The 14069-nt window shown below is 37.1% G+C and overlaps 2 protein-coding genes across 5 annotated transcripts in view; one reads left to right on the forward strand and one right to left on the reverse strand.

Moving 5' to 3' along the window:
* Nucleotides 1-14069, forward strand: part of LOC108296499 (centromere protein P) — a 273862-nt gene that overhangs the window by 54141 nt on the left and 205652 nt on the right. The gene's annotated exons all lie outside the window — the stretch shown is intronic.
* The window catches only part of OGN (osteoglycin), a 21729-nt gene continuing 9889 nt past the window's right edge, over nucleotides 2230-14069 (reverse strand). Inside the window, exons 4-7 of the mRNA XM_017518980.2 lie at nucleotides 11503-11661; nucleotides 7958-8160; nucleotides 4490-4585; nucleotides 2230-4079 (exon numbers count right to left, since the gene is read on the reverse strand). Coding sequence (XP_017374469.1) covers nucleotides 3909-4079; nucleotides 4490-4585; nucleotides 7958-8160; nucleotides 11503-11661 — 629 coding nt within the window. The 3' untranslated portion in view covers nucleotides 2230-3908. The remainder of the gene's footprint in view (nucleotides 4080-4489; nucleotides 4586-7957; nucleotides 8161-11502; nucleotides 11662-14069) is intronic.

The raw sequence follows: 14069 nt of genomic DNA on the forward strand, positions 1-14069 counted from the left end.
TTTTAAAAATATATTCTGGATATTAATTTCTTATCAAATATGTGATTTCAAAATACTTCCTGTGGGTTGTATTTTAACTCTTGATAGTGTCCTTTGATGACCAGACGTTTTTAATTTTTAAAATTTATTTTTAATTAGCAAATAGTTATTTTACATATTCATGGATACATAGTGATATTTCAATGTGTATAATGTATAGTGATCAGATCAGGGTAATTAGTATTTCCATCAGCTCAAACATTTATTATTTCTTTGTGTTGGGAAAAATGAGTATCTTCTAACTATTTGAAACTATATACTATGTTATCTTTAACTGTGGTTGTCTTACAATGGTATATAACTTATTCCTCCTGTCTAGTTGTAATTTTGTTTCCTTTAACAAATCTGTCCCAAAAGTTTTAAATTTTGATGGAGAATAGTTTATTTATTTTTTACCTGTGTTTTTGGTGTCAAATCCAAGAAATTCTATGCCAAATTCAATTTCATAAAGGTTTTCCTCTAAGAATTTTATAATTTAGCTCTTAAGTTTAGGTCTTTGAGTTCATTTTTTAATATTATATAAGGTAGGGATCCAACTTCATTCTTTCGTATATGGATATCCAGCTTTCCCAGCACCACTGCTGAAGAGACACGTTCTCCACTGAATGGTCTTTGTACTTTTGTTGCAAAGCATCTGATCCTATTTGCAAGAGTTTATTTCTGGGCTGTTTAATGTATTCTAATTGGTCTGTATGTCTGTACTTAAACTAATATCACACTGTTTTCTCCTTCCCCTCCCCTCCCCTCCCCTCCTTTTCTTTTCTTCTTGAGATGAAATCTTGCTCTGTTGTGCAGGCTGGAGTGCAGTGGTGCAATCTCACCTCACTGCAACCTCCACCTCCTGGCCAAGCGATTCTCCTGCCTCAGTCTCCCAGTAGCTGGGATTACACCCGCTACCACATCCAGCTAATTTTTTTGAATTTTTGGTAGAGATGGGGTTTCACCATGTTGGCCAGGCTGGTCTTGAACTCCTGACCTCAAATGATTTGCCCACCTCGGCCTTGCAAAGTGGTAGGATTACAGGCATGAACCACTGCACTCGGCTACATACTGTTTTCATTACTGTATCTTTGTTGTAAATTTTGAAGTTAGGAAATGTGAGTCTTCTATCTTTATTCTTCTTTTCAAGAGTCTTCAGTGTATTTGGAGGTGTTTTGAAGTTCCATGTGAATTTTAAGGTGAATTTTTTTATTTGTGTGAAAGCATTATTGAGATTTTGATGGCAGCCGTGTTCAGCCTGCATATTGTATTGGTTAGTATTGTTGTCTTAACAACATTAAAGCTTCCCATCCATAAACATAAGATATCTTTCTATTTATGTAGATCTTTAGTTTCTTTCAGCATGTAAGAAGTAAATTATTTAAAAGTTTAAAACCTCTATTTCGCCGGGCGCGGTGGCTCAAGCCTGTAATCCCAGCACTTTGGGAGGCTGAGGCGGGTGGATCATGAGGTCAAGAGATCGAGACCATCCTGGTCAACATGGTGAAACCCCGTCTCTACTAAAAATACAAAACATTAGCTGGGCATAGTGGTGCGTGCCTGTAATCCCAGCTACTCAGGAGGCTGCGGCAGGAGAATTGCCTGAACCCGGGAGGCAGAGATTGCGGTGAGCCGAGATCGCGCCATTGCACTCCAGCCTGGGTAACATGAGTGAAACTCCATCTCAAAAAAAAAAAAAAATAAATAAAATAAATAAAACCTCTATTTCTTTAATTATTAGTGTCAAGAATGAAACATTATTAATATAATGGAGACAGCATATTTTTACTTTCTCTAATTATTTCCTCTGATATCTTTTGGAACTTTGTGGTATAATTTGTATTGTTTATTTTGTTTTGTTTGTGATTTAAGGTTGTGTCTATGAAGGTGTAAGGTATGCATGTTTATATCCTCTTATCTAGACATCCCCCCCGACCAAAAAAAGAAAAAGAAACCCCCAGATTATTTATTTAATTCTATAATTCATACCTTTTACCAACCCTCTTTCTCCCTTATCATCGTCTTATCTAAAATGACTGACTTTTATATTTTTTCTTAATTTGAGAGTATTTTATGGCGTTTTGGTCCGTAGGTTTTATCATAAAAAGAATATAGAAATACATTATTTTTCTGAAAACTAGAAAGATGACAGGATTCAAGATTATGACAGTTTAAAGATTCAGTTTTTCCAGATAAAACAGAACCTTTTTATTTGGATGGATTTTATTTTGCAATATTTATTGTATATTCAATTCAAATGTGCTCACTATTGTGCTAGCACTTTGAAAGTATAAAGTATAAGGCTGCAGTTAGTGCTTGTAGTGAGCTTTAAGTCACAGGAAAATGAGGCATGCACACAAAATAATGAGGAAGCATTATAATAATTATGATCATTAGTTATCAAAATAAGTGAACGAGCTAATAATCATTGTTAGAATAGTAATTGTGGTCTTAGATCTCAGATGCATTAATCAAAAATTTTATCTTGAGGTCAACTTTGACAAACGGGGGATAGTTGAAAAACATGTGACATCATTGTAGGTAGGGAAAAAAACAGAAGCAAATGCTTAAAAATGGGAATAAGTATGTATTCTGGGAATAGTACACAGAGACAACTTGATTTCAATACATGCTTCATGATGGAAATAATGTTTGTACTTTTATTTAGTTAGTCCAGACTTACGTTTCTAAAACACTGATAATTTTGTTTAACTTCAAAGCAAAGTGTAGACTAAGACTTTTAGTGGGGTACAAGCAAGAGGAAAGTTATTTTAGAAACTTTACTCTGGCAGCACTGAGTCATCATAAACTACTACTCTCAGATTGAAGATTAGATTCTTGCAGTTAGCCATATCAGTTTATCATGAGTAATCGGAAAGTGTTACTTAGAAGCTTTATTGTGAATATTCAGTTTGTTACAGTGAACATGGATATGTATGGGAGGGAAAGTAGTGTGCACTAGCACCACAGAATATTCTGTTTTCATCTTATGTTCGAACTAATTTATTGATGAGATTCTCATTTCTAAATAAAGGGAAAATGTTTTGCAGTTATCTCATACGTGAAAGACTTTACCGTAGAGAACTTAATGGTTATGATGGACTTTTCATGTTTTCTTTTTTATTGGCTATAGCCAGTATACGCATACTGATTTTGGCCTGCTTGATTTTAAAAACTTTTTCTGGGTAGACTTAGAATGTTAATATTTAGATAAAGAAAAATATTTTACTATTTTACTGAAGACATTAACTCTGTGACCAGAAAGTGAAATAACTTGAACATTTCCGTATTAGCTCTTTATCGGAGAATAACATTTATTTTATTTGGAAAGTTTGCCTACATATGAGACTATTCCGTATTTCTCAGACTAAGTGAAAATTTAATAAAATAGCTGCCTTGATAGGAAAACAAAGTTCTAACTTTATAAGGAATAATGTATGAATCATAAAAGAAGAATGGGTGATCATCGGAAACATTTATCTTTTCAAAGTTTTTCGAACATGTACCTTAAATGCTTTTGTGATCCAGTAAAGGCTAGGAAAGACAAAGAGTTGAAAATTTATTGGATTTATCCACTTACTTACATCATTAATAATAGGAATAATGCATCTCCAATTTTGGCACTTATATAAAAACATATTTTTTATATGATAGTCTAGTATAAACTAGGATTTTATAGTGCTGTTTAAATATTTTCACATTACTTTGTTTTGATCATAGACATTCAATCTTACTTTTTACTTATTATATGTAAGATTTTGAACATCCTTGCTTAAAATATCAAATGCCTTCAAAGTTAATATTAAACCAATACTTAGGTTCCTTTACACGTTGTTGAGACAGACTATAAGTGTAGGTGTACTTTAGTTTATGTGTTGTACTGACAGAGGTTAAGAGTATGACCCTATAGGTAATCTTTTTAAGCAAATAAAACTGTTTGGATGCTTTCCCAGGATGACTGGATTGCCCTCCAGGCGTATCTCTTCAATGCGGTCCCGGATGTAACTGGTGTCATTAGCCTTGCAGAATGTGTCATCTGTAATTGAAGCTATGTTGTTAAACTGAAAAAAAAAGAGGAAAAATTTGTTCAGAAATCTGAAATCATCCTTTCATATGCTATGTAATGGGAGAAGGAAACATCAGCTAGAGGTCCGAATGCCCCCTCACTTCACATCCTTGTGTCAGATTAATTAGGAAATACCAAATATACACCTGGAGACAAATACAATCAAGAGCAGACTTCACACCTACTGTGCTGGTCCACTTGTTATGCTCTGGACGGAATCTGGACTTCAGGACAGAAAAGTTCATTGGCTTAACATTAATACTTTTGATAGGCAGGCATTTAGCTATCATGCTACTATAGTGATCTAACCAATATGTGTATGTGAATAAGTGAGATTCCCAATGAGACATAAGATTTTGACTCATAGGTAATTAGAGTCAGTTATTGTGAAAGGAACCATCATACCTGAAGATGAATTACACGTAGACTTTCTGGTAAATTAAGAGGTACGGATTCCAGGGCATTGTGGTCCAAGTAGAGGAAGGTGAGGTTATTCAGTTTCTGTAAGGAAAATTTCATGTGAGTGCTGTTGAGGTTCCGTGCATTCTTTCACAGGATTCAAGGATTATACATGTGCATATGAGTATGTGTCTCTATACAGACTTGCATATTGACATAAATACATCAATAATATCAATTGTTTGTATGGTAGTTTCTTCTTTGGTTTTTTTCTGGCTTCACATGTAGTGTAGTTTGGTCCTTTATGACAGCTAGTGGAATTCTGCTGCATATTCTGCATTTCTGTCCATTCATCTATCTGATCTCTGAGTATCCTTGCTTAAAATATCAAATTCCTTCAAAGTTAGTATTAAACCAATACTTAGGTTCCTTACACATTGTTGATACAGGCTTTAGTTTATATGTTGTACTGATAGAGGTTAAGAGTATGAGCCTATAGGTAATGTTTTTAAGCAAATAAAACTGGATGCTTTCCCAGGATGACTACTTCTAATGCCAACTTCTGGAGCCCTTTGGGTTTGTCTTGATAGGAGCTAATGAGATGAGTCCCTACGTGGGACTAAATTTTGACCCTGGTGCTGCCATAACCTCTCCTGTACCTCTGGAGCTTCCCATCTCAGCTCCACCAATTTCTAGCTAAGTGGTTACTCATTAGAAATGTGTGTGTTTTCCAAAGCAGTTTATTAAACAGTTAGCTTGATGTGTTTTTTTCCTAAGGGCTTCATGTTAGATTACTCTTCATGATCAGTAACCCATTATTGTGTATAATTGTAGTTTCCCCTGCTAGCAAAATTAGCACAGGATGTGTATTGAAGACTAAGTACAATTTATCAGTTCTTTTCTGTGCTGTTATTTTAATAATTTCTTAAGCACCCTACCCTTCCACCATATGGGCATCAAGCTCTGGTCTTCCCAGTGAGTCTCATTTACATGGGTTAAAATAACCTAATTGTACTAGTGACTATAGAGGCCTGGGACATTAAATAAAACTGCAGGGCAACTGAGTTTATTATTTTCTTTTCTTTTTTTTTTTAGAGACAGAGTCTCACTCTGTTGCCTAGGGTGGAGTACAATGGCACAATCTCGGCTCACTGCAACCTCTGCCTCCCAGGTTCAAGCAATTCCCCTGCCTCAGCCTCCTGAATAGCTGGGACTACAGGGGCACATTGCCATGCCTGGCTAATTTTTTGTATTTTAGTAGAGACGGGGTTTCACCATGTTGCTCAGGCTGGTCTCGAACTTCTGAGCTCAGGCAATTTGCCCGACTTGGCCTCCCAAAGTACTAGGATTACACGCATGAGCCACTGTGCCTGGCTGAGTTTATTATTTTCATACCAATTTGTCATAAATCCCTTCAATAATGTTTGTGTAAACCCAAAAATATGCAAACATTGTTTTTGTGAAACGTTGATCAGCTTTTTTCTTTGGACTGAATCTTGCTCTGTCTCCCAGGCAGGAGTGCAGTGGTGCGATCTCAGCTCACTGAAACTTCCGGCTCCTGGGTTCAAGTGATTCTCGTGCCTCAGCCTCCCAAGTAGCTGGGATCACAGACGCCCACGACCATGCCTGGCTAATTTTTGTATTTTTAGTAAAGACGGGGTTTCACCATGTTGGCCAGGCTGGTCTTGAACTCCTAACCTCAAGTAATCTGCCCGCCTTGGCCTCCCAAAGTGTTGGGATTACAGGTGTGAGCCACTGAGCCTGGACTGATTAGCTCTTATAGGTCTTTAACATGTAAATTATTCAAAGACTGACCAATTCAAATTAATTTTTTCAAATTACAACTTTAAAAAAGCTGGCATGGTGGCTCATGCTTGTAATCCCAGCACTTTGGGAGGCCGAGGTGGGCGGATTACCTAAGTTCAGGAATTTGAGACCAGCCTGGCCAACGTGGTGAGACACCGTCTCTACTAAAAATACAAAAATTAGCTGGGCATGTCGGCATGTAGCTTCAGCTACTTGGAAGGCTGAGGCAGAAGAATTGCTCAAACCTGGGAGGCAGAGGTTGCAGTGAGCCAAGATCGCACTACTGCACTCCAGCCTGGGCAAAAGAGTGAGCCTCCATCTCAAAAAAAAAAAAAGTATGTCTGCTTTTAAAAAGTCCTCTAAGAGTCCTTTAACTTCTGAGTTCCTTACAAGAAACATCAGATGAACTCTGATGTAACTTTCAAATGTCCCTTGAAGGTGAAAAAAAAATACCTTAATTGTAAAGAAAAATAAAAGAAAAAAATGGACTATTTCTTCACTTTCTAACAGACTGTGTATTTTTGGACTGATTCTACTCTTGTGTGATTATCATAAACTTTATGATAATGAATATTTGCTAAGTTTTAGGTCCTATCTGAATTCATCTTTAGAAGCAAGAAACCTTGCCTTTTGAATGAGGTTATGTCTGTTACCAGCAGTGGCGTGATCATCTCATCATTTTATCTGGGGAATGATTACATCAGAGCTATGGAAATCCTGGGCTAAAGTGATTACTTTTGTAAAGCATGCATTTTGAGACAAATCGTTTACCTAAATGGAAGTAGATTACCTTCCCTTTTTCCCACATAGTATTTGCTTGAATTGTTAAATTGAGAAATATATTTCTTACTACATATAAAATTTTGTTTTACATGCTATCATGAAATTCAAAGGAAAATCTCCCTATAGAATTTCACAGTCTAAAAGTTTTAAATATTAAAAGTCAAATTCAGTATTTACTTTTTGGACCTTTATTTTGTCTGATATTTATAATTTGCTAACATTGTAAGGAAAAAGAAACATAGGAAAGGTCCCATTTTGAGCTTTCATAGACTGTAAGTGCCATGAGGGGGTCAACCATGTCTGTCTAAATAAATATTTGCTGTATGAACAAGTAGAAAAATTAGAAACAATATAGTCCCATGAAATAAGATAAAGGTTATGTATTTTAACTGAGATATAGGTATAAGCTAGGCCAAATGAGCCTAATAGGATGGTTACTTATTATGTAAATAGTGTCTTCATTTATTAATTGAAATACTTTGTAAGTGTAATCAAAATACAATTCTAGACCAAAGTTTCTCTCTTTATTTTTTCTGTTTTTGAGATGGAATTTCGCTCTTCTTGACTAGGCTGGAGTGCAATGGCACGATGTCGGCTCACTACAACCTCCACTTCCTGGACTCAAACAATTCCCCTGCCTTAGCCTCCAAGTAACTGGGATTATAGGCATGCGCCACCATGCTCAGCTAATTTTCTATTTCTAGTAGAGCTGGGGTTTCTCCTGTTTGTCAGGCTGGTCTTGCACTTCCTACCTCAGGTGATCCGCCTGCCTTGGCCTCCCAAAGTGCCGGGAATACAGGCGTGAGCTACCAGGTCTGGCCAGTTTCTCTTTTATCTATCATATTATCACTCATACTATGCTTAGTTTTACTATAAAATACTTACTTTGAATGCGTTTGCTTTGATTCCTCTACTCTTGATTTTGTTGTATTTTGCATTAAATAAAGTGAGCTTGGGAGGAAGAACTGGAAGTTTTAGTAGTTGATTTTCAGCAAGTGAAAGTTCTTCTAACAGAGAAAGTTTTGAAAAAGTACCATCTTCTATATCTTCTATCAAATTTCCCGTAAAATCAAGTCTTCTTAAGTTAGCTTGAGGGAAAAATATACAAAAAATAACTAAATAAGTAAAATTCTTATTATATGGACTGAAGAAAAGCATTTTTTTAACAGATCACTCAAATCTCATTTTTAGTGCACGGTAGAGTGTCTACAATTCATAGCCCAGTAAAGTTTTGTCAAATGATCACTGAGCACCTCTTCGTGCCTGAAACTGCTGCCCTTTCTGACTGGAGTCCTAGAATCTCAGGTTTGAAAGTGATCTTAAGGCTAGGCACGGTGGCTCATGCCTGTAATCCCAGCACTTTGGGAAGCCAAAGCAGATGGATCACCTGAGGTCAGTTGTTCGAGACCAGCTTGGCCAACATGGTGAAACCCCATCTCTACTAAAAATACAAAACTTAGCCGAGTGTGGTGGCATGTGCCTGTAATCCCAACTGCTTGGGAAGCTCAGGCAGGGAACAGCTTGAACCCAGAAGATGGAGGTTGCAGTGAGCCAAGATCACGCCACTGTACCCCGGCCTGGGTGGCAGAGCAAGACTCCGTTTCAAAAAAAAGAAAAAGAAAGAAAGTGATCTTAAAGTTAATCAAGTCTTTTAATCTTTCTCTGTTCAAATTCCTCAGGATGGCCAGGCAGTTAGAAAGAAATTCGTCTTTCAAATCATGGAAAGTAAGCATTACATTTTATTGGAATCATGTAATATTTTTAGATATTTTGCTGGCATGTTGCATTGTAAATCGGAGTATGTTATCTTAGTATCTCTATGCCTTATCACTTAACAACAACAAAGACAAAGATGTTCCCTGATTTGTTAAAGTGACACAGATTGAGAGATAGAGAAATTCAGCGTGTGTGTGTGTGTGTGTGTGTGTGTGTGTGTGTGTATACTGTGTGTACATCACTTATATCTGGGATAATTAGGAAATACAATTGCTTCTTATTCACAGGAGTTATGTTCTAGAAAACTACCACAAGGGCTGAATTTGTGAATACTGAACCATTATTCCTAGGAGAAATACAGGGTTATATCCCTGTGAGCCTCTGGACACTCATTTCCATCAACTAATTAGTACATAAGTTTATGTGTTTTTGCTTAAAGATAACTCGCTTAATATATATTGTTGAATCATTAATATTGCACTATAACTCATACCTGAACAAACCTTATCTAACATATTTTCTCTGTAGGCATGTCATACCCTTTTTGTGTTTAGGGATGTTAGACATCATTTCAGCATCGTGTGTTGGGTCATGTTAAACAGCAAAATCAGGCCAAATGCGGTGGCTTATGCCTGTAATTCCAGCACTTTGAGAGGCCAAGGTGTGCAGATCACTTAAGGTCAGGAGTTCAAGACCAGCCTGGCCAACACAGTGCAACCCTGTCTCTACTAAAATTACAAAAAAACAAAAATAGCCGATGTGGTGGTGCATGCCTGTAGTCCCAGCTACTTGGGAGGCTGAGGTATGAGAATCCCTTGAACCGAGGAGGTAGAGGCTGCTGTGAGCCTAGGTTGTGCCTCTGCACTCCATACTGGGTGACAGAGCAAGACCCTGTCTCAAAAACAAACAAACAAAAACCCCCAAAATCAATAAACAGCAAAAGTATAAACAAAAAGCAAAAAAAAAAAAAAAAATGAAAAACATGTCATTAAATAGGCTGTGAACAGGGCATTTATTTACAGTATGAGAACTGGAACCAGAAGACAGTATTACTGTGTTCAACATGAAATGGGAATGTGCATGTCAAGTAACTCAAATTTTTTACCACTTTGAGCATGTCTGAGAATGACCATGAAAGTACCATGTGTATTAATTTTGGGGCTATAAATAAATTTTATCAAGTGGGTTAATTCACAAATATGGAATCCACAAATAACAAGGATCAATTATACTTATATCCACATTTGGAATCTATCAGAGGCAGCATGGATCTGGTTATGGTTACTCTCATAAATGTGTAGTGGGGCCAGTATGCATTTCTTGGTGTTATTTTCTTCAGAACTCTTGACAATATTAAGAGTCTAGAACAGTGACAAGAAATTAATGATCTAGGACTGGGATTTGGTACTGCATAAATGGAGGATTCCAGTGTGCTTATGGCAACACTCCAGTTGAGTTAAGGTTTGCTAGAAGTTCAAGATTGATAATGACCTGGTAAAGAATTAAATACCACTGTTCTCAACACTATTTCCATATTAGAATCATCCAAGGAGTTTGTTTGTTTTTAATAATGTTGCCTGGGCCCTAATCCACATCTGAATTACAACCCCTAGAAAGTAGGACCTGGTTTCAGTGTTTAAAAAATACTTCCCTGCCAGGCACGGTGGCTCACACTTGTAATTCTAGCACTTTGGGAGGCCAAGGTGGGCAGATCAGAAGGTCAGGAGTTCACGACCAGCCTGACCAACATGGTGAAACCCCATCTCTACTAAAAATACTAATATTAGCCAGGCATGGTGGTGGGCACCTGTAATCCCAGCTACTTGTGAGGCTGAGGCAAGATAATCGCTTGAACCCAGGAGACGGAGGTTGCAGTGAGCCAAGATCATGCCATTGCACTCCAGCCTGGGTGATAGTACAAGACTCTGTCTCATCAAAAGAAAGGAAAAAAAAAAAAAGCTTCCCAAGATATTTTAATATCCAGCCAGGTATAAGAGCCATTAGTTAAAGTAAGAAAAAGCAGTGTGTGTGTGTGTGTGTGTGTGTGTGTGTTTGTGTTTGTGAGACGGAGTCTTGCTCTGTTGCCAGGCTGGAGTGCAGTGGTGCAATCTTGGCTCACTGCAACCCCCACCTCCTGGATTCAAGCGATTCTTTCGCCTCAGCCTCCCAAGTAGCTGGGACCACAGGCACGTGCCACCACGCCCGGCTAATTTTTGTATTTCTAGTAGAGACGGGGTTTCACCATGTTGGCCAGGATGGTCTAGATCTCTTGACCTCTTGATCCGCCCACCTCGGCCTCCCAAAGTGCTGGGATTAGAGGTGTGAGCCACTGCGCCTGGCCAGTTTCTGTGTTTTTATAGTGCAGGTAGATAATAAAACATTGTGGTTGGAGAAGCATCCCAGTTATACTGGTGTTACTCAGTGTCTAAAGCAAGAGATCCTGAAGTATTGGAATTGAGAAGATATAGTTGCTGTATGTTAGATGGGCTGTCAACATAGACACTGAAGTCACCAGTAAAGAAAGATCACAGAATCTGTCTGAATGGAAAGATGATTCACCAACAAATGAATGGACTTTTGTGGAACGTGTTAGTTGCTTATGTACTCCAAGTGACAAACCTATATGTGACAGGCAGCAACTATATAGAAATGTGTTTATATGAGTTAAATACTAATATCAGTTAATACTAATATCATATTTCAGCTTAACTTACGTATGTCTGCAAAATCTTTGGCAGTCAGCTTTTTAATTTTGTTGAATCGTGCGTAAAGATAGGCTGATTCCTTTGGCAAGGGTGGTACAGCATCAATGTCAACTTCTTCACAGTATACAGAGCCACTTAAGCAAACACACAGCAGACACGTGGGCATTTCTAAATTGGAAAATAAAATCGTAAGATAAACAATAGTTTGAAAATACTTGGCCACTAGTAGTAAAATTATTGCTGTAATGAATGCTATTAATATTTTGAAGAGATGTTTTACAGAATCATAAGAAATCATACTCATATTAAATTTGATGTGTGAGAAACATATTTCAGATTGGTGGGAGTCGCTAGTCTTTAGTAACCACTAGTTAGATAAAGAAACCATTAACTTGAAAATTAGAGTTCGCAGGTACTGTTTGGATCCCATAGCACCCCAACTCATCCATTGCATTTACTTGTCATGCCTCTTGGAACATTCCTTAGTCTTTGTTTTTTATACCTTTTCCTGTTTTTGAAAAGTGTAGGGCTTTTTTTTACTTTAGTTTTATTTTTCAGGGCATTTATTTTGCAGAATGTCTTTCAGTTGGCAGAGGCTTCTCATTTTTGGCAGGAGTACCATGGATCCTCAGTGCTGTATATCCAAAAGCACATGATATCTGTTTATCCTACTCCTGATAATATCTTTGGTCACTTGGTTCAAGTAGTATTCGTCATGTTTCTCACTGAGTAAAGTTAATCTTTTTTACTTCATAACTGATAAGTAATTCTGGAGAAGTACTTTGAGAATCTAAATGTCTGATGTGACATTGTACTTTCACATATTAGTTTTAGCATCCATTGATGATTCTTACCTGAATTGTTTGTGACTAACCAAATAGTGATTTTCTAATTCATTATTCCTTCTACATTTGTTAGTTGGTATTCTCTTCTTATTTTTTATGTCAATATGTACTTATTTTATTTATTTTACTTTATTATTTATTTGCTTATTTATTTTTGAGACAGAGTCTTGTTCTGTTGCCCAGGCTAGAGTTTAGTGGTGTGATCTTGGCTCACTGCAACCTCCACCTCCCTAGTTCAGGTGATTCTTCTGCCTCAGCCTTCTGAGTAGCTGGGATTACTGGCACATGCAACCATACCTGGCTAATTTTTTTTTTTTTTTGGAATTTTTAGTACAGACAAGGTTTCACCATGTTGGCCAGGCTGGTCTCAAACACCACCTCAAGTGATTTCCCTGCCTCTGTCTTCCAGACTGCTGAGATTATAGACGTGAGCCACCGCACCTGACCTATTTTGATATATTTTAAATATATCAAATAAACATGTCAAATTTTATTTTTTGAATTTTTTGTTGTTGTTGTTTTGAGATGGAATCTCGCTCTGTTGCTCAGGCTAGAGTGCAGTGGCGCGATCTTGGCTCACTTCAGTCTCTGCCTCCTAGGTTCAAGCAATTCTCCTGCATCAGACTCCCAAGTAGCTGGGATTATAGGCATGTGTACCACACCGGCTAATTTTTTTGTATTTTTAGTAGAGACTGGGTTTCACCATGTTGACCAGGCTGGTTTCGAACCCCTAACCTCAGGTGATCTGCCCACCTCAGCCTCCCAAAGTGCTAGGATTACACGTGTGAGCCACCATGCCCAGCCTATTTTTTAAAATTTTAATTGATATTTTTATATCAATATGAACTGTGTCTTGTGAATTATAACCCATGTTTAACAATCAAATTGTCACAGATTAGCCAGTGAGTGCCCTTTCAAGCTTTTTTTCCTACTACAGCTTTTGTGGTTAGTTGACATACAATTAATTGCACCTATTTAAATCATACAATTTATAAAGATTTTTACATATGTATACCCCCATGAAACCGTCACTACAATTGAGTTAATTAACATATCTATCCCTCCAAAAAGTTTCCCCCTGCCCTTTGGTAATCTCTCCCTTTCACTCTTGTCCTCAAGCAATGACTGACCTGCTTTTGGTCAATATACATTAGTTTGCATTTAAAGAATTTTATATTAAAAGAATTGTGTAGTATCTACTCTCTTTTCTGGCTTCTTTCGCTCAGTATTACTATTTTGAGTTTCAATCTGTATCAGTAGTTCATTCTTCTTTATTACTCAGTAGTATTCCATTGTCTCATTGTATACAATTTACATGGTCATTTCGTATGGACATTGGGTTGTTTCCAGGTTTCACTATTTCAAAGAAGCTTATGTATAAGTTTCTGTGGACTTAATGCTTTCATTTCTCTTGGGTGAATACCTAAGGAGTGGAATGGCTGGGTCTTATTATAAATGTATGTTTTATCTTTTGAAGAAAGTATCAAACAGTTTCCAAAGGACTGTGCCATTTCATAGTGCTAACAGCAGCATGTGAGAGTTCTAGCTGTTCCACATCCTTGCCAACATTTGGAATGGTCAGTCTGTTTAATTTTAGTGATTGAAATGTAGGGTATGTTATAGTATCTCATTGTGTTTTAATTTGTATTCTCTGATAACTAATGATGTAGCATCTTTTTATGTGTTTGTTTGCCATTCATATATTTTCTTTGATGACTTGTCTTTTTTTCT

This window comes from Cebus imitator, unplaced genomic scaffold, assembly GCF_001604975.1.
Source record: "Cebus imitator isolate Cc_AM_T3 unplaced genomic scaffold, Cebus_imitator-1.0 Scaffold720, whole genome shotgun sequence".
Lineage (NCBI taxonomy): Eukaryota > Metazoa > Chordata > Mammalia > Primates > Cebidae > Cebus > Cebus imitator.